Genomic DNA, 21,637 nt, shown 5'->3' with positions numbered 1-21,637 from the left:
ATTCTTTTGAAGTTTTACCTGTGCGGGTAAGATGCGCATTAATAAACGCAACCACTACCGCCAGCCAGGTAGCCCGGACTCTAACCGAAAGAGCAAGAAAGCCAGCATATCGAAAAACCAAACGTTGCTAGCTCCCGTACTATAATCTCAATGGAGATACATACTTAAATCTATTACAATACTGTGTGTATCCTATGACTACACAAATTTTAGAAAATGATGACATTTGGTAGTCAATGGAATAACATTCCAGCAGGATGGTGCACCCCCACATTTTGATGTTCGGGTGAGACAGTTTTTAGACGAACGTTTTCCAATGCGTTGGATCGGCTGAAGGGGCCAGCTAGATCACCTAATCTCACACCGATGGACTTCTTTCTGTGGAGACACCTGACGTCGAAAGTGTACTCTACTAAGCCTACAAATCTAGAAGACCTGCGACAGAGAATTATTCGGGAATGCCGTTTGCTGACTCCGGACTTCTTGAATAATGTACGGAACGCTTTCGAGAGTACACTGTATCATTGTATGGAACTAGGTGGTCATTTTGAAAAATTTATCCATTGATTTCGTTTCCACTGATATTATTTGTTGTTGATTTCCTCATCGAAATGAAAGGCAGCGAATTTTCTGTTTTTTCTTAAATAAAACGTTCAACATTTAATTTCTCAATAACAAATGAACTACTTTCGATAAAAATTACAGAGGAAATAGAGGGACAAAAGACCTTTCAAATGATGTATCACTCGACCTCCATGCCATTGAAAAAAATAGGGGGGGTAGTTGACCGCAGAGCGGTGAAGTTTCCATATCAGAAACTAGTCCCCATAGAAATATAAATAGACGTGTTTTTTGATATTTTCGATTACATGTTTGTTTCTGACTCACAGGGGCGTCAAGTTTTCGTTGGAACGTTCCGTATGTACACACACAAAAAAGTCAATGAAATATTTTATGAATAAATAACCTTTTCTCACATTATCATATTGATATACATAAAATTTGAGTAATAACCTAAGCTTGTTTCAAGTTAAACAAGGTTTTTCTGTATCGAAGTAGACTATGACAGTTTTTCTAGTGTTTACAGACATCTGCTACTTTTGGCACACACCGTATCTGTATCTGTAGAGTAGGGAGGGTGAGTGTAAGCCCACGCACTTAGGCCACATGTGACCCATTGTACATCATCCCGAGGAATTGTCCTCCTAGGTCATCGTCCATCCTGTCCTTTCCAGGAAGGTGGACAGGTCGCTGGGAGACATCTCCTTTATATCGGCAGGTGTAGGCCAAGACTCGCCGAACATACACTCTCTTATTGACGATAACTCCGGGCACTCGCACAGGATATGCCTGACAGTCTCATCTTCCTGTTCACACATCCTGCATAGAGGTGTTTCCACTAGCCCCATATTAGGTAGGTGTTTCCTTAGCTGACAGTGGCCAGTCAGAAATTCTACTGTAAGGCGTAGATTTTTCCTGGTCATCGCCAGATATTTCTTCGGCGCCAGCTTCCCAGGGTCGCCCAAGGTGATCCTGGCAAGATTACATCCTTTGATTTCATCCCATCTCTTTAAAGATTGAGCATGGGTGTAACATTTGACTAGTTCCGCAATTGTCGAAGTCATCAGGCCGTGCGTGCCACTGGGTCCTAAAATTCTTAATCCAGCCGCTTCATTGGCTAAAGAGTCGGCAATGCGATTACCTTTACTCCTGTCGTGTCCTTTAACCCACCTCAGGAAAATGTTATTATCTACCGAGGCTTCGGCTAAATCTTGGTGGCACTCTAGTGCTAGCCCTGAAGTAACACGCTGTGTGTTCAAGGCTAATAGTGCTTGTCTGCTATCAGTGCAGATTGTTATGTTTTTGCCAGAAATTCTTTTCTTGGTTATTTCTTTTGTGGCGATTGAGATACCAGCCAGTTCTGTTTGGACCACGCTGGTATTTCTTCCCATTCCCCACTTAATCCTTAGGCTTAGTGATCTGGAGTACACTCCACATCCTGAGCCTTCTTTGGCACACACTATGAACATTATTATCCAACATTCTTTCAACATAGTACAGGCTAACTATGGTCTTCAATATGATGATTCCTAATTAAAGATGTGTGCATTAGGTCGGCAGACTTTCAACGTTTACTTCTCAAGGGAGCTGGGCTCCAACCTGAATGAATTGAAGACGCTTGGTCAAAACATGCATTTGTGAACACTTATGATAAAAAGCAATAAATTCCATTCTGTAGATACATTTCCAGTGTATGTTCTTGACAAACTACAATGTCACTAATTTTGGAATGGAAATTGAGATGAACAAACTTCAAAATTTTTATTCTGGCCACTATTTACAGAAAACATTCAGTTCGACTTATTTCTTTGACAATCATCAACAGAAAAGTTCATTTGTGTTATTTTGTTCATTTTTTACAAACCTTATGCGTGTTGAAGCTGGTGGAGCGGTATGAAGAGGACTTTGTCCAGGTAACTCTTTTATGGGAGGTAATCTGTTGACGTGACTTTTGTCCGGGCGACAGTAATCCTGAATTTTCATTTTCATGGCATGCTGTTGAGATCTTTTTATAGCCCCTGTAGCTGGTTGTCGGGGATATGCTCCTGAACAGTGGCCACCACAACAAGGTGGACCTGGAAGCATTGTTACAATTCATTTAATGAAAAATATTTTGGTTCATTTGAATATTTATTTATCTGGAATATTTTTTGACATTTTGAGTAGAAACATCAAGAGAAAGCTATATCAATTGAAACATCATTATAATTCAATTCATTAGTCCGGACTTCCATTGTCTAATATGATATAAAAAGATTTGAAAGCCCTGAAAGAATCTGTGAAAAATTAAAAAAATTAAAAGATTAACTGAAAAATAACAATTATATTAATAAAAAAAACTGAAATTACAATGAGATAAAATACAAAAAACAACCAAAAAAAAACAAAAAACTTGAACTATTAACACGAGATGAAAAGATAGAGCAAACTTACCGATACAAGTAATCATGGAATTACTAGGATGTTGTGTACGAAACTGTTACTTCCAACTGAAGGACAAATTCTTTACGCAAGATGAGGGACTGCCAATGGGATCGCCACTTTCACCGGTTATAGCCAATATATGTATGGAGTGGTTTGAAACTCTGGCCATTAAAGAAGCCCACAAGAAGCCTCGAGTCTGGTTGAGATACGTGGGACGACAACTTCAGAATATGGAACCATGGGAATGCAGAACTAGACACTTTTCTGAAGCACATCGACTACGTAAGTTCTTCCATCAATTTCACAATAGAGAAGGGAGTCCACAATGAATTACCATTCTTAGGCGAATTGGTGAAGAGAACCGACACTAAATGGGAAACATCTGTAGATCGAAAACTCACTCACACAGTCAGTATCTGAACCAGGAATCCAACCACCATCAATCGACTGAGAGAGGAATTATCAAGACTCTACTAGACCGTGCTTTCGGCTTCTGTAATAAGTACAAAAAAACTTTTCAAAAAGGAACTAGGCATCATCAAAAATTACCTTCAACTGAATGGTTACTCCAAAGTGATGGTGGGACAAGCTTTAGCCATCAGAAGACAACAAGAGCTCCACAAGGAAGTACTTATACTTCCCTACATCAGAGGATTGTCGGAAACGATAAGAAGAATTGAGTCCAATATAATATCAGAACCCGTTTCAGATCTGGGAACACTATCCGTAGCAGCCTCACGAAAAGCAGGCCACCAAACGCGGACTGCAATTCCAAGAATTGCATTTACCGGATACCCCGCGAGTGCGGAGAATCATACATTGGTGAAACTGAGAGACCATTGAAAGTTCGCATTGTCGAGCACAAGAAACACACACCGCGAGGAGAAACCAGCAAATCAGGAATAGCAGAGCAGTTTGGACTCATGAACATATCGTCAAGTGGGATCAAGCTGAAATCATCCACAAGGAGGAATACTGGTTTAGGAGAAAATTCAAAAAAGCCGCGTATATGTTGTCCAACAACGCATTCAGTCAAGCTAGCGTAGAGATACGCAACATAGAAACCTCTTCAAGCGGAACACGACCAACTCCCGCCAAACGGTCAGATTCCGCCAAAATCGATGAATCGTGGAAAGAGGGGATTGGAGAAAGCACTCGAATGACCTATAAATATTCAGATCTCGGAGGAATAAGTCCTGAAGTAACTTGGTTTGGAATCTTTTAATTTTCAATTTTCATTTCTTGTTAATAATTTTTTAATTTTCATTTCGTGTTAATAGTTCAATTTTTTTTGGTTGTTGCTTGTATTTTATCTCATTGTAATTTCAGTTTTTTTGCTTGATATAATTTTAATTTTTTAACTAATCTTTCTAATTTTTTACAGATTCTTTCAGGGATTTCAAATCATTTTATATCATATTGGACAATTAGAGTAATGAATTGCACCACGAAACATTGTCAACCACCTTCAAACGTCATTATCATGTTTTTGATGTTTCAAGGCACATAATTTCAGTCATTTTAATCACAGCAGATATTAACAATTTGTTGTTGATGATGTTGACATACCTTTAACAATATCGGAAGAACATGATGTGGAAGAAATCGAAGATTCTCCGCTACTAACACTGTAGAGACTGTCCGACTGGGGAACTGAAGATGTTGCAGAGTCCATGGAGTATCCACTTGCCGAATTCGGTATATCACCTGACTATAAAGCGGAAGGAAATTATTGTAACATTGATTGAGAGTTTACCTTTCAACATTTCATGTAAAAATATGTTACTGCATTGATTTACTTCATTTTCAATATCCTCATTTCATATATAAAATCAAGAACTCTTAAAAAATATAAAAGTCAAAAATACACCATACAGGGTGTTTCAAATTCGATCCTCACCATTGGGATCTCGGAAACTGTGAGAGATACGAAGATATTAAATTGGGGCAAAGTTGCGCATTTACCTGACTAACAATATGCCGTTGAAAGAGTTCTGAAATTACCAGTATATCCGGAGAAATCCGTAAAAAACAGAAATTTCGGAAAATGGTTTTTATCTTTTTCTGTCTTTATTTTTCGAAGGATTCGAAAATGAATTGCACTTCCACATTGCTCCTTTTTCCCTGCTACATAATGGTGTTTTCAGATTTGCTATCCGACGTTTCGTTTTCTAACCACCATCATCAATTTCATTTTTTCTTATGGGCGCTACATTGGATTCTTTCTGTTTTGAATAAAATCAGATTTTACCTTTTCAATGATGTATCATAAGTTATCATTCTTTTTCGAAAAATTAAAGATATTGAAAAAAAAAATCTTATTATAATGGGCTTTGACTTTGATGTTTCTAAATTTGACTTTCAATTTGTTACACTCAATAGCATTGTCAGTTATTGAATTTTTGGCGAAAAATGGCTTTCACGAATGAAGAAAAAAGAGGTATGATACAAATTTAATTCAAATACGATAGAAACAGTGTTACGATATCGGAAATATATTTAAACTTGTATCCCGAAAGACGACAACCACATTAAACTATGTTCAAGTTATTGGATCAAAATCTCACCAAGTTTGGTTGGTTTGAAAAGCCAATGAAAAAATACGGACGCAGAATCAACAATCAAAATTTGATAAATGACGTGTGTATGAGGTGAATTAGACATTGTCCTTTTCATTGAAAACAGAACTTTGAACAAATAACAATAATTAACTAAAATGTGAAGACAAAAGTAAATCACAGCAAATGCTCAAAATGCTGGCTGGCCTTGTTCATGATAACACAACTGTGTCCTTCTTCGAATATTATTCACTACACGATTAATTTCCCTTCTTCTCAATCTTCCGAACTCTCTAACAATGGTTTGTTGAAGGTCCTCAATATTTTGATATTCCCTCTGACCATAAACTCTATTTTTCAGTGTACCCCATAAGGATGTATCCATAACACTTAAGTCTGGAGACCTTGCTGGCCACCTCACCTCACCTCACCTTTCTATCCATTTATCACCAAACTTTTCAGTCAGGTAATTAGATACTCGTCTGGTAGTGTGAGGTGGAGCACCATCATGTTGAAACCAGATGTTGCTATAGTTAACCAAAGGTAGATTATTCAAATGGTCTTCGAAACATCAAAGGCAAAGCCTATTACGAGTAAGATAAGAAATAGTTTTTTTTCAATATCTTCAATTTTTCGAAAAAGAATAATAACTTATGATACAATCTTGTAAAATTAAAATCTGGTTCTATTCAAAACAGAAAGAATCCAATGTAGCACCCATAAGGAAAAATAAAGTTGATGATGGTGGAGGGAAGACGAAACGTCGGATAACAAATCTGAAAACACCATTATGTAGCAGGAAAAAAGTGGCAATGTGAAAGTGCAATTCATTTTCAAATCCTTTGAAAAATAAACCCAGAAAAAATAAAAATCATTTTCCAAAATTTCTGTTTTTTCCGGATATCTCCGGATATACTCGTGATTTCAGAACTTTCTCAACGGCATATTGTTAGTCAGGTAAATGCACAACTTTACCCCAATTTAACTACCTTCGTATTTCTCATAGTTTCCGAGATCCTAACAGTGAGGATCGAATTCACAACACCCTGTATAATAAACAATATTTACCATGAATTCCATAAGTATGAACTTCCAATGTCTAATATGATATAAAATGATTTTGAATCTCTGGAAAAACTAATAAAATTGAAAATTAAAGTGAGTAGCCGAAAATAAAAATTATGTTTAACAAAAAAATCCTTGAAATAAAATCACAATTGAATGAAATACAAGCAAAAAATTGAAAATTGAACGATTTAAAATGAAAATTGAAAGATTTCAAGCCAAGTGAATTAACTTGGGATTTCAAATCATTTTATATCATATTAGACAATGGATGTTTGAAAATAATCTATGAGGTTTGAAAATAATTTGAGAGTAATAAACTAAATTTTATCTGATAAATAGGTTATGGCCTTCGCGGCCGAGATTTTCAGTGTCACTATCACCATTCGGGTTTGAAGGCCATCGTAGTTTGGAACTGCATCCTAACGTAACTTAACGCATAAAATGAAAACAATGTTTTCATTTTTTTTTTCAGGAAAATACATCAAAGTCTGCGGGGTTATATCCTATACCATGCATCTGCGGAAAAGTTTATGTCGGTACCACTAAGATCCATGGGTACACGGCTGAATGAACAATGGAGAAATTGTAGATTTCATCATCCCACGCACCATATGTGATGGGTCTGTCTCCATTAGGGTCCTCAAATCCTCGTCCTGGTAGGTTGATCACTTCGTAGGCCAAAAAACAAAATTCGACAATTCTAGTTTATGGCGAATATTCCAAAAACAATTACTTATATTTTCGATCTGAACAGAGATTATTCTAGTTCCCCAAAATAGGAAATTTTTGTCCAATTAAACCGACCTTGTAGGTCTTACCGTTTTCAACATAGCAATGGAGGGATCAGATAAAAAAGCATCCTGTAGGTATAGTTTTAGAAATGTTCTAACTTTATTTACAATAGACTGTATTTATATCATTCCGATAATTGGTATTTTTCAATGATATTTTAGACCTAGATTTCGTCTCAACTATTCCCATAACTAACTAACATTGTACTAGCTTTATCAATGAGAACAGTGTTTTTTTAAAGGACAGAACACAAGCACTATAGGAAAATCTTTGAGGCGCTCTAAAAGCGATGTCCGTGAGAAAGTAGTGTTTCACATTGAATATGAATCGCTGAAATTTAAATCCATTTGGAGAAACGTTCTGCGGAAGTTTACTCGACATAAACGCAGATCTGCAAATGAAAGAGTTCTTGAATAGGGAACAGATAATGAAGCATATCTTGAGTATCCACAACTTTCTTCAAGAAGGAATCATAGAGTGCTGATTTCGTCTTTTCCTGCAAGGAACTTACCTTCAATCGAATTACTTTTGATCTGCAAATGACACATCTCAAGGGTAAGAGTCTCTGCGCGACTGCATTTTTGATGGTTTTGACGAAGCATTTTCGGCAAACTACTTGATGTCCACATGGTATCGTCAACATATTGGCTTTGGCATTGATGCAAATCACGCACTGTGGAAGAAAAAATATTGAAATGGAAACACAAGTTCATTGAATACTTCAAAAACTGAGGGAAAAAACAAGAGCTGAGTATGAAATTTCCATGTTAACCATTGATTGATTATTCAATGTGTAAGCAAAATTTATGAATACGACAAGTTATTGTCCATTGGTTCTTCAGTAAGTTATGGAGGTGAAGAGATTTCCCAATAAGTTGAATTAAACCCTTTCAATATTAATAAAAAAGCACAATCATGTAATACTTTGTGATGACTTAATATCAATTTCTCACACACAAATTGTCCAGAAACGAAAGCTTAATTTGAATATTGAATTCATACAAACTTATTAACCATATCAATGAACCAACGCTTATTTTATTCCGGTTCGAGGGCAAGACGAGTTCTACCGGACTAGAAAACATATCAAATTTAACCAATCTTAAAGCCACTAATAATATAGACCATGGATCTTCGACTCATCCGTTGCAGTTCATGAAAAATATCCAAGTATTAAACCAGTTGTTAAATAAAACATCACTAACCCTGACACTATATGGAAATTCAGCTATTTATTCAGTAAGGAACACTTTCACCACTTTCAAATAATTAATAGACGTGGTTTTTTATTGTTTCCGGAATCATTTTTATCATACGAATCAAATCAAACGAATATGAAGGTTATTGAGTGTGTTGATATAGATACAGAAGTTATCAATCAAACATAGCACTCAAGATAATGGCAAACCATAGACGCGTGTTTCGGGAAAGAAATACAAATGCACGGAGCCACCAGCAGGAGCCAGCCGCACATTTGTGGTTTCAGTTAATAGATTTTGTGTTCACAAGAAATCTATCAAAATCACAACGGAGGCAGCTATAGCTACCGATTAATAACTTCTGTATCTATATCAAGGCACTCAATAACCTTCATATTTGTATTATTTCCTGGACCTGGATGTCACGCAAGTAGCTATAGTTGCCTCCGTGGTGATTTTGATAGTTTTTTTGTCAAGATCGATCAACTGAAATCACAAATGTGCGGCTGGCTTCTGCTGGTGTATTTCTTTCTTTCGGTAACCAAGTGTTGCCCATCTTTACACTTGGCTGCACCATACTGATGATGGGCCAAAAGCCCGAATCACGTGTCTATGGTTGCCACAGACAGCTGTTTCAGCCAATTGGGCATCGTCAGTACGGGCAGGCGGTCCTCGATTGAAGATAAAATGTGACGTTAACCATCTTGATTTTATTCAGGTTGAAGCCTGGCCTCCTTCCCCTTTTAACTGAAGTTTGTCAGAGAGACAAATGGGTCACAACTGATGTTTGATGGTGGCATGAAAGTCCTTAGACATCCATACCGCCCTTCGCGTTTTACCCCTACCTGGCTGGGGTGAGATAGATGAAGATATTATTCATCTGTTAACGGAGGAAAGATAAAATGTGAATAACCAAGAAAAGTACTTAATAAAAATAACTGCAAGAACGCAAGCGAGACATAAGTGGAGCCACCGGTGGCTCTTAAATTGAAATCAATTAGGGAATTATTGAAATAGTAGGTACTTATCTATTTATCTTTTGCTTTTCATGAAATTATTTTCCAGCAGCTTGAGTGTATTAACCTTTCTCCTTTACAATCAAATAATATCACAATTGCAGAAACCTATCCGCGGTCACCAATGGTGTAATTAGGTCCGAGTTGAACCGCTTCTGAAGTTTTCATCATTTCGGCTTTCGCTTTGAAGCCATTTCCATGAATAAAATGAAACTGAAGTTACATGACTCAACGACGCGGTCGTAATCTACTTGACCCCGAAGACTTGTCACTGACTCTGTTCTTACTGTGTTGAATCCAAATAAATAACTTGCTAAATAAATTCGAACTACTCACTAAATGCCAATAAGGCTTTAGCGAAAGGTTTAGTACGAAAACTGCTACATCTGACCTTGACCTATGACCAACTAGAAGGAAATAAAGTAGTATTTGGAATATTTTTTGACTCATCCCGAGCTTTCCACACCGATAGTTTCGAAATACTAGAAACTAATGTTTGAAGGTGGTTGACAATGTTTCGTGGTGTATTTCATCAGTTCGGACTTCCATTGTCTAATATAATATAAATTGATTTGAAATCCGTGAAGATTAACCGAAAATAACAACTTTATTGAACGAACACTGAAAGTACAAGGAAATAACATACAAGCAACAAAAAAATTACGTCACGACGTTTCGATTGTTAGTATACACAATAGTCTTCGGGTGATAACTGAACTTATTCCTCCGAGATCTGACTATTCATAGGTTATTCGAGTGCTTTCACTTATCCCCTCTTCTCTCTCCCCGTTTCATTGGTTTTAGCGGGAGATGACCGTTTGGCGGGAGTTGGTCGTGTTTCGCTTGATTAGAGGTTTCCATATGTTACGTATCTCTACGCTAGCTTGACTTAATGCGTTGTTGGAGAACATATAAGCGGCTTCTTTGAATTATCCCATAAACCAGTGTTCCTCTTTGTGGATGATTTCAGCTTGAGCCCACTTGATGTTATGTTGATAAGTCCAAACATGCTCTGCTATTCCGGATTTGCTGGTTTCTCCTCGCTGTGTGTGTTTCTTGTGCTCAGCAATGCGAACGTTCAATGGCCTCTTAGTTTCACCGATGTATGATTCTCCGCACTCGCAGGGTATCCGGTAAATGCAATTCTTGGAATCGCAGTCCGCGTTTGGTGGCCTGATTTTTGTGAGACTGCTACGGATAGTGTTCCCAGATTTGAAGCAGGTCCTGATGTTATACTTGGACCCAATCCTTCGTATCCTTTCCGATAATCATCTGATGTAGGAAAGTACAAGTACTGGTTGTGGTAGCTTCTCTTCCTTGTGGAGCTCTTGATGTCTTCTAGCTAAAGCCTGTTCTACCATCACTCTGGAGTAACCATTCCGTTGAAGGTCATTTTTTTATGATGCCTAGTTCCTTTTCGAGACCTTTCTTTGTATTGCAGAGCCCGAAAGCACGGTCTAGTAGAGTCTTGATGATTCCTCCCTTAGTCGATTGATGGTGGTTGTATTTCTGGTTCAGATACTGTCCTGTGTTAGTGGGTTTTCAATATACAGATGTTTCCCATTTAGTGTCGGTCCTCTTCACCAATACGTCTAAGAAAAACAATTCATTGTGGACTTCCTTCTCCATTGTGAAAGTGATGGAAGGACTTACGTTGTTGATGTGCTTCAGGAAAGTGTCTAGTTCTGCATTCCCATGGTTCCATATTATGAAAGTGTCGTCTACGTATCTCAACCAGACTCGGGGCTTTTTGTGGGCTTCTTTAATGGCCAGAGTTTCAAACCACTCCATATATATATTAACTATAACCGGTGAAAGTGGCGATCTCATTGGCAGTCCCTCATCTTGCGTAAAGAATTCGTCCTTCAGTTGGAAGTAGCAGTTTCGTACGCAGCATCCTAGTAATTTCATTATCACTTCTCTTAATAATATTTTTATTTTTTATTTTTCAGCTTCTATTAATATATCAATTTTTATGTTTTTATTGCTTGTTCGTTATTTCCTTGTAATTTCAGTTTTTGTTTAATGAAGTTGTTATTTTCGGTTAATCATTTTTTCAGGGATTTCAAATCAATTTATATTATATTAGACAATGGAAGTCCGAATTGATGAAATATACTAGAAACTAAGTTACATTCTCTTGTGGTAAAGGGTCAGGTCAACGACTGGTTAATATCGTTGACAAAGAAGCAACAAATGATAGTGAATATCGATAAGTGATTGTCTGAAAGTAATGAAGGAGAACTTGGAACTCAGGGGATCATTCTTGGACCACTTTTGTTTCTGCTGTATGTGAATGATCTTCCCAACAACATAAAGGAGGCAAGATTATTCATGTACGAAGATAACACAACGATCGTAATCGAGCGATGCACCGCAGAGAAAACAGCATCGAAAGCTAGAAATGTCATTAAACAATCATTTTCTCGGTGGTGCTCGACTAATCAAAGATACTGTATGAAGGCTATTTTCCGGATTTTTTGGCCGTGGTCTGCAGGTTTTATGCCTGACCTTTCGTCTACTGCTGTGGTAGACATTGTCAAAGGCGATGTAGTAACGGTCGCAATACCCAAGCTGGTGTTGTGGTTCTTGTTCCTGTTGTTTCCAACGCATCATCTGAGATATACTGTAGACAAAACGTCAGGCATAAAAACCTGCAGACCACGGCCAGAAAACCCGGAAAATACTCTTCACACAGTTATCTCCGGTCGTGAAAATTTACATTCTTTAATCAAAGATAATTTATTTCACTAAAAAATACACTCAAACAATAGAGGAAATAAATTTTAATGGCCATAGTTTGAAACACGGTCAACAAACTTGTTTTTGGAAATTTGAATAAAAAATACAATGGACCGAGCAAATTGACGCAGTTTATCGTAGGCTGAATGAAGCATACTTGGTCCAGTCATTTTAGGCAAGTATCTAGGAACTTGAGATAACCAGCCATAAACTCGTATAGACTTCTATTTTGAAATCCTAAAAGTTGTTTCAAAACCTACATACGGTAGAGATACACGACTATTAAAATCTAAAGTCGACGATCACAGAAATTATTTTTCTACGGATTCTATACAAAGTGCCACTTCTCTCATCGGTTTCATACGTTCAAAACGAAAGATTTCCCACGCAGTGAGAAATATCCGCCATCACAGTGAGTAATAATTTCTCACTGTTATCACGACAACCCAGGTCAGTAATGAATTGTTACATGTCAGATTGATATGACACGTTCTCCATGTTGACAACGCTACGCCGACGATTCGCGTGCAATATACAAGTAGCCCATTGGCGGCGTTTCCATAACAACAAAGCCAAAGCACTGCATAATTATTGCCGTCAACTTACCCAACGAAAATAGTTTTATTGTTGATTGTTATAGTATAAACAGTTCAGATTTATTAAATATATGTTTGCAATAATTTGAGAAAAATATGAAGTCGCTTACAAAAACTTTATGGACTTGAAAATGGAAGCCCAAATAAATTCTTGTTCCAAAAATACTTTGTTAGTTTATTTTGAAGAGTTGTGAAGAAGAATGAAATCATCAACAGTATGGTCTCAGTACTCGATGCTGAGGAGTACCTTAATTATCAAAAACTGTGCTGATATATTGAAATACGTGAAACTACGTGCATTTTCAAAACGCAAATCTGAAAAATATGCTCCAAAATAGTCGAAAACATTAACTTCTGAAGAAATTCAACAATTTTCAAAAGTAGCACGTGATGAAAAGTGTTTGCTGATAAAGGTATGAATTGAAAATTTTTAAATTGTCATAGAAAAATTAATGTTTGGTTTTGCTTTCAGGCTGCATTAGCTATTTGCCTTACAGGAGGATGCCGTTGTGGTGAACTTCGAAAATTAAAAATTGATATCATGGAAGATCTTAATTCGGCGCTTTTAATAAAATTATCCGATACTAAAACCAAGGTTCCTAGAAATTTCACAGTCACAGGAGACTTCTACGAAATTTACAAATAATATGTGAAGATTCGCTTAGATTATAAAAATGTACGAAACAGCCTGTGGGGATAAATAAATTCAGCACCATAGCGAAAAAAATAGCGCAATTTTTGCAATTACCGAACCCTGAATTATATACTGGCCACTGTTTCCGAAGGTCATCTGCGACTATTTTAGTTAATGCAGGGGCATATCTTTTCCCCATCAACTTCAACTTCGACAGCAGCTAATATTTCAATTACCGAAAACATGTTGAAACAAAACGACCTACCAGGAATTACTTTACAAAATTGTTCAAATATAACTATCAATTACTATTTTAAATAAAATATAAAAATGAGTTAATGACATACAAGTATTATTATATATGTATTTTAATTTTCAATACAACGCAACCGTAGAAAAAGTACAGTGTACAGTGCGTGAGAAAATGACATATTTCTCACTATTTTTGCACATTTTTTTGCAAATATCTTGTTTCCTATGGGTTTTCTGCTAATTGTATTTGTTATCGATAATGTAGAAGATTAAAGTCCCTACAACTTTAGTTATACTTGGAATTGTTTTCGAGATAGAGGGCGGTTAGAGCATCATTTAAGGTCAACCGGTAGTCCCGATCAAAAACACACCATATAAAGTTTATTAATTATTGCTGAATACATAATTATTGATGATTTTCATTTCTCATTAACTATTACATTATATTTTTTCAATAATTTAAATATCTTCCTATAACCGATTTCTAAAATTGAAAAATAATTAAGGGACAAACTTCAATTCCATTTTAATTATATTCTCATGGAAGCAATTAAGCAGCTGAGAAGAACTGCTACAATTTCAAAAACATACGAAGTTTGTTTCGACGAAACAATGGTTGTACCAATTACGCAGAAAAAATTCTTAACAAATCGAAGTAACAAAGAAAAGCTCATTGATATGGTGATTCAAGAATAACAAGCTGTAAACAAATAGGTCAGAGATGACGCAGATGTTCTCATTATTGAAACAGCAATTGAGGAATCGAAACCTGAAAAAACTGCAGTTTTAATAGAAGATATTGACTTGCTTGTCATTTTGATTGGGCGTACACTATCTCATCAACAATAATTTTTTTTCGAAAAAGTCGGAAAAGGAAATGCAGAAATGAAAATATACTCTTCCAAAGAGTTTTGATAAGTATCCTCGTTCAAAAAACACATTTTGTTTCTGCACGCGTTAAGTGGCTGTGATACGACTTCGGTCTTTGTCAAGATGGGAGAAAAAATGTTTTTAAGAGTTATTGAGAAACTGACGAATTTGGAACAACCTGCAGCAGCATCTGAAGAAGAAAACTGCCCGGTTCAAAGATTATTTGAGAGTGGTATTGAAATCTCTTTGCTACAAAATGTGTAGCGCTGCGGTCGTTTTTGAAAGGATCTTTCTTCAAATTTGTCCATGTAGAAATTCGCCACTACTGGGCTAAGTGGACTGCCCATGGCGACTCCATCAACTTGTTCATAATAGCTTTTTATGATATGAGTGTTAAAAGTTAGGTTTTATTTTGTATGTGAGAAAATTTGCAAAAAGAGCGTATCAAGTTGAGCAATTTCACGAACAAAATGAAAACTACTTTTAACACAAATATCATACAAAGTTTTCTGTACAACTGTCCTGTTTTCATAATAAAATATATAAATTTAATATCTAAAAAGCACTTTTTGACATCTCTTGTCAGTTAACTATTTTCATGTTATCGCATTTGCTGATATGAAGTGGCCGTGTCAGGTGACGCTAAATCACCTGGTTACCAACAAACAGTATTGTTTACAGCTCACGCGTTTTATTTAAAGTCACAATTAAAGTTCTTGCTAGTGTTTAATGTCTTGCATAATGAAAAACAATAGTTAGGAATTGTGTGTTCCTGACAATTATAAAGAGACTGCAAAAAGAGCTTCAATTGAATTGTTACCAAAAAAATCGGCTCAGCAGTACGACATAGCATATTCTAATTTTCTCAGCTGGTGTAGACTTGAAAACGCCGAAGGAAATTTCAGCGAAACCGTCTCCTTAGCCTATCTAGAAGAGAAATAAAAAATATGGATCTCGTCAACTTTGTGGAGAAAGTTTGCTATGATAAAGTCGAATACGCTCATTAAAATGCTGTCAACACAAGCAAATATTTCAAGGTAATACCATTCTTGAACCGAAAAAATGAAAGTTATAGTCCAAAAAATGAAAAACTCTTACGTTTGAACAAGTCCAGATGTTTATAAATGAGACCCCAGATGGAAAATATTTGATGATAAAGGTTGCTATTATTTTCGGAAAATACGGAGCCTGCCGGCATGAAGAGCTGTGCCATTTATGGATAGAAGACATTAAATTAATGGATAAAACATTGATTGTTCAAATTCCAAATAAAAAAACGAAAATAGGTCATTCTTTTTATGAATTGTTGGGAAAAGCATTGACTATTTTAATGAATACGTTGCATTACGCCCTTCTGTCATCAATCATCAAGGTTTTTTTCTGAAATACTCAAATTATAAAAGCAGTGCCATCCCAGTTGGTATAAACACGTTTCGGCAAATGCCCTCTTTCTTTGCTGAGTTTCTGAACCTCCCAGAACCAAAGGAATATACAGATCACTCTTTCAGAAGGTCTTCTGCTTCTTTCCTAGCAGAATCAGGAGCAAATATAACGGATATCAAGAAGTACGGAGGATAGAAGTCTACAACTGTAACGTTTTTTTTGTTCAGAGTATAACGCGAACTATTTTATGAAATTACCTGTATACATGTCATATTCGATCACGATCAATTCATTTCGTACTGTCCTAGTGATGCTCTTTACTGATAGGTGCCACCAGCCAACAATGAATTCGAACTTAATATTTATCATTTATAATGTTGTCTATACCTAAAACATTACAAGTTCTACCTGTCTCTATTAGATGGCACACGACTTCACTCTTCCGAATCCCAAACTCCGTTTCTGTCTTCTGAAAATATTTTTGAATATTGTGGATAGTTACCAAGGTGATGTGATATGATAAGCGGCTTTGCCTCTCTTTTCCTCAGCAAATTGCGTTTTTGCATTATTTCTTATTTGGATTTGTTATGCTGTATGGCTATTGCTTTTTCATCACTTTGTAGATCATTTAATAGTAGGTTTTATACCTATTTGGAATAGAAACTTTCCTTTACTGGGGTAAGTTTTTTAGTCCATAGTTTTTTTATAATTTCATTTGCTTTAAAAAAAAAGGGGAATTGGCCTATTTCCCAATCACGTGAAAATTTATTCCTAATTCTCTCGTAGGGTTTCTTCTGGAGAATACCAACTCAGTCAGCTGAGAAAAGCTTCCGACTTCAGAATTTGTTATATAATAAGTTTGATCGACTCCAGTATCCGAATCACCTTCGTCAGCCGAATCTGAAGTATTGGTACTAATTGGCAGAATCATATTTCTACATTTCCTGAGAACTCCTCTACTCCATATTCATGTAACAGTGGAACATTTTTTTATAAGAGCACTGCTACAAGTTGTCGTCATCTCTTTAGGACATTACCAAGAACTCCAAGCACCATCATACATCGAGGGAAATTAAGGCCAGATTTTCGATATTTCCTGATTCATTATTTTTTTTGTTTGATTACCGATTATTAGATGATATTATTATTTTCTCGTCCGTAACTGATAATGAAAAATTATTGGCACTGATATATTTATCACGTGCAATTCATTTAAAATGATTACTTTGAAGAATCAATCTCAATTTTTTCACAGCCAGTCATTAGAAGACTCACACTTGTTACGCTGAACATAGTACTATGAACAGGCGAGTTATATAATATAAATGTTGATCATATCTAACTTAGATCCTCCTAAACATTTGATTATTTGAATGTTCTAATTATTAAATGATATTTTATTTTAATGTTGTTTTCGTTTTTCAACAGAGATAGTGGAATATTTTATGTAGTCACTGGATAGTTTTTTTTTACGTCATATAATATGAATTTTGTTTTCCGTGGTTGTCAAAATTCTGAAATACTACTGTTTTAAATCCGGTGGCGCCCGATTCAACATCAAATTTTTTAGTTTCCTCCTACTCACGACCCAAAGAAGCTTCCTGACTAAGAGCTCCGTGCAAGTGTACCTTTTGATAAAAAAAAGGTTACACAACAGTAGCTGAAGGTTACATCGATCAATCTATTTCTTATTAAAAGGCTATTGCTGAAAGAATAACCCCAACAGCTGGCTTCAGCGTTACAGCATCGTCCAATTAAATATTAATGCCCATGAAATTTCCAACTCAGATAGTTCAAATATATTACAAGGCTGTTCAACTTTGTAATGTATTAATATCAGCAGTTGTTCTAATTTTGATTTTGATTTTTTTTAACACTAGTGTTAAAAATATTATTTTTAACACGCTACTTTGTAAACATCATCTTTTAGTACTCTTGACAACCATTGAAAATGTCACTTTTATTGACAGTTGCACAAAAAATGTTTTATTCTATTGAAAATGGGTTGTTAGTGAAAATCGAAATAAATTGATATCTTCTGGAAAGATCTCCTCTATGTAGCTGAGGGATTCCTCGAGTGGTACAGTTGTGGATAAGGATACAGTTCAAGGCTGATAGTGCTTGTCTCACTGATAGCGGACAAGCACTATTAGCCTTGAACAGACAGCGTGTTACCTCAGGGCTAGTACTAGAGTGCCACCAAGATTTAGCCAAAGCCTCGGTAGATAATAACATTATCCTGAGGTGGATTAAAGGGCACGACAAGAGTAAAGGCAATCGCATTGTCGACTCTTTAGCCAAGGAAGCGGCCCACTGGCGGACCCAGTGGCACCCACGGCCTGATGACTTCATCCATGCTCAATCCTTGAAGAGATGGGATGAAATCAAAGGATGTAATCTTGCCAGGATCACCTTGGGCAACCCTGGGAAGCTGGCGCCGAAGAAATATTTGGCGATGACCAGGAAAAATCTACGCCTTACAGTAGGATTTCTGACTGGCCCCTGTCAACTGAGGAAACACCTCTATAATATGGGGCTAGTAGACACACCTCTCTGCAGGATGTGTGAACAGGTAGATGAGACTGTCAGGCATGTCCTGTGTGAGTGCCCGGAGTTATCGTCAATAAGAGAGTGTGTGTTCGGCGAGTCTTGGCCTACACCTGCCGATATAAAGGAGATGTCTCCCAGCGACCTGTCCACCTTCCTGGAAAGGACAGGATGGACGATGACCTAGGAGGACAACTCCTCGGGAGGATGTACAATGGGTCACATGTGGCCTAAGTGCGCGGGCTTACACTCACCCTCCCTACTCTACAGAAGGATACAATATCGAAGCTGACTGGAATGTCGTTAGGCTCCAAGGTGATCAAGGTGATCAAGGTGATGCCTTTCAAATGTTTGATGAAGTGATTGGTGTCTCAGACGTATGTCTTAGTTTTACCAACATGTTTCTGCAGCATATCCAACAAATGTTTGACACGAGGTTGTAGGTTGGTGATCTTATGGCACTTGATATCGGTCTCAGTGGTACAGTGGTACTCTTTCGATAATTCATAGAGCTTCGCCGGTAATGCTTCTGATCTACAAAATTTCTTCTGTACGTTTTTTGACTGAGAAGGTTATTGAGTTTGCATTTGTAGTCAGAAGTGTTGACCACTGTTGCATTTCCTTTGTCAGCAGGCAGAATAATTATATTTTCGTCAGCATTGAGACTTCTTATGGAGGCCTTTTCATCCCTTGAAAGGTTTTTGCGTGGTTTACGTGAACAAAGTGAACAGAGTCAGGTCAGACGAAAAGTAGCATTGGTACCCGCCTAGTTGAGCACAAGCGGAGTTGACTATTGAGACAGACCAAGAAATCAGCAGTCGCTGAAAATGCACTGTCCGATGGGAAACACAAGATCCTGTTCGAAAATATAGAGACGCTAGCAACGTCGAATCTATATCCAACAAGAATGTATTTAGAAGCTATATAAATACACAAACACCAAGAGAACTTCAACAGAAAGGAAGAGATAACGTATCTACCAAAGATCTGAAATACAGCATTGAAAGGCGCCAAAAAGAAGCCAAGTAACCCAAATCGCGCGGGAAGTACGCGTGAATCCGCCATTACAGAAAGTGCGCGAAAAATCAGCACTATTAATGACATGGCAGAAGTGAGAGCTTCAGTTTCAGTTGATACGTCAAAAAGAGTACTTCGACTACGCCACTGAAGATAACTGCCGCAGTTGCAGTCGAAAAGTTTGAAGATTATAACCAAAAAATACCACGACAAAACCCGCAAACCAATCAAAACATTGCAGTAAAGTAAAAACTTGACTCCTCTACAAAAAATGCCATTCAAAGAATATTTCAGAAATCATCTATGTTACTGGTATTAAACAAACAGTAGTAAAAAGTAATCTGTCTAACTCACCTCTTCTTCTGGACAAGTTGCTAATTCCTCATCGCTCTCTTCTATCCTCGCCAATAACTTGTCCTGCAACAATAAAACAGTTGATGGATATTTTAACGAATTCAACAGTCACAAGTGACAGCTTTAATCTTTGAAAATTTCAATACATTGCAGTGTCATTATGCTGCATAGTATTGACTCTCATTCACCCACAATTTCAATTTCATCGGGATTGAAAATTATCTCTATGTTTATCCAAGTTACAAACTATCAGTTTGCCAAATCATATTAAAATTCATTCAACCGTTCTTTCGAGACTGAGAAACAAAAATCCACACACAACTCTCGCTTTTATGATATCAGAAGGAAGTAATTTTCAAGGAGAGACAATGTTTTTGGATTCCACTACAATTTACGCATCAAGTTTTCGAAATAGGTTTATAATAAATATTGTATAAAAAAAAAACTAAAAAACACGCTTTTGAACAACATCGAACTAAAAAGTTGAAACAATTTTTTTCAAATAAGCTTAAAACAATTACCATCGAAAAATACTAGTATTATTGTGGAAAAAGCCTATCATGGAGGTTACCTATGATGGAGGTTACGTAAATCGCCATCTGCCCGCGAATAGATCAAACAATAATGTCGAGAGTTACGTACAGCGCCATCTGCCTGCGAATAGATCAAAAAATATCAAGGAGGTTGCTTACATCGCCATCTGCCCGCGAATAGATCAAGCAATAATGCCGATAATTCTGTCAATACAGATCTCGAGTTTGAAAGTTACAAACAAATAAACATACATACAAACAAACATACATACATACATGCATACAGGTGAAGCTAATATAAAGCGTGTAATATTAAGAAAGTCGTCATGTCTCACTCCAAAACCCTGTAGCTCAAAAACTAGTCATATATTTGAGTTGACTCGAAAGAAACGGTTGGTTTGACAACATTAAGGAAAATTGGAGAGAATACCATTTTATTTAATCGAATTGTTGTTCCTTCATTATTTCTATAAAAAAACAACGAGTGGGACTATTATTATTTTTATTCATGTAATGTAACATCCATTACACAAAGTTTACTCGCGGGTCATTAGGTAAGGAATCGCAGTTGTTTATGAGAAATCGGAATTTTATTGTCCAAAATTTAGGTGATTACCTACATTGTTATTCTCAGTTAACATTGAGACTGATTATATCTTGCGAAAGAATTTACCAGAGTATACCATAGTAAAAGACAATTATTTTGTTGTTAAATATCTATTAAAAATGCTAAATTGAAATTCTTGAAATATCGATTGATATACAGTGTGTTCAAAGACGTTATCGATACTTTTTATTTATTTTTTGGTATATACACAATCTGAAACATAAACAAAGCTGAATCAATAGATTTATTATAATGCGTAATATGAACCACTAAAGAGTCCAAATAACAACTTGTCGTATTCATAAATTTTCCCTACAAATCGGAAAAAAACAATTGACAGAAAATTACATTTCTATACTCAACTTTCTTTAGTGGCCGACGTTTCGGAAAACATTCTTTTCCGTTTTCATTATTCTAAAATCGTCTGGGGATGACGCTATAAAATGAAGGGAAATAAAAATTATCACCAATGAACTCATAGAAA

The 21,637-nt window shown here is 36.4% G+C and overlaps 1 protein-coding gene and 1 long non-coding RNA gene across 3 annotated transcripts in view; one reads left to right on the top strand and one right to left on the bottom strand.

Annotated features, from left to right (window-relative positions):
- Nucleotides 1–21,637, bottom strand: part of LOC111515532 (uncharacterized) — a 177,677-nt gene that overhangs the window by 6,739 nt on the left and 149,301 nt on the right. For both annotated transcript variants that reach the window (XM_074175852.1, XM_074175851.1), the window contains exons 3-6: nt 20,014–20,076; nt 7,915–8,076; nt 4,555–4,696; nt 2,426–2,636 (exon numbers count right to left, since the gene is read on the bottom strand). In XM_074175852.1, coding sequence (XP_074031953.1) covers nt 2,426–2,636; nt 4,555–4,696; nt 7,915–8,076; nt 20,014–20,076 — 578 coding nt within the window. The remainder of the gene's footprint in view (nt 1–2,425; nt 2,637–4,554; nt 4,697–7,914; nt 8,077–20,013; nt 20,077–21,637) is intronic.
- LOC141482572 (uncharacterized) lies at nt 16,599–17,501 on the top strand. Its single transcript, XR_012465591.1, has 2 exons — nt 16,599–16,773; nt 16,882–17,501. It is a non-coding gene; the product is annotated as an uncharacterized lncRNA (long non-coding RNA).

This window comes from Leptinotarsa decemlineata, unplaced genomic scaffold (genome assembly GCF_025532065.1).
Source record: "Leptinotarsa decemlineata unplaced genomic scaffold, Ldec_3_MD MMD2_tig00001393_RagTag_RagTag, whole genome shotgun sequence".
In the NCBI taxonomy this organism is placed as follows: Eukaryota; Metazoa; Arthropoda; class Insecta; order Coleoptera; family Chrysomelidae; genus Leptinotarsa; species Leptinotarsa decemlineata.
The sequence above is the reverse complement of the archived record's forward strand: the minus strand, read 5'-3'. Positions and strand labels throughout refer to the sequence as shown.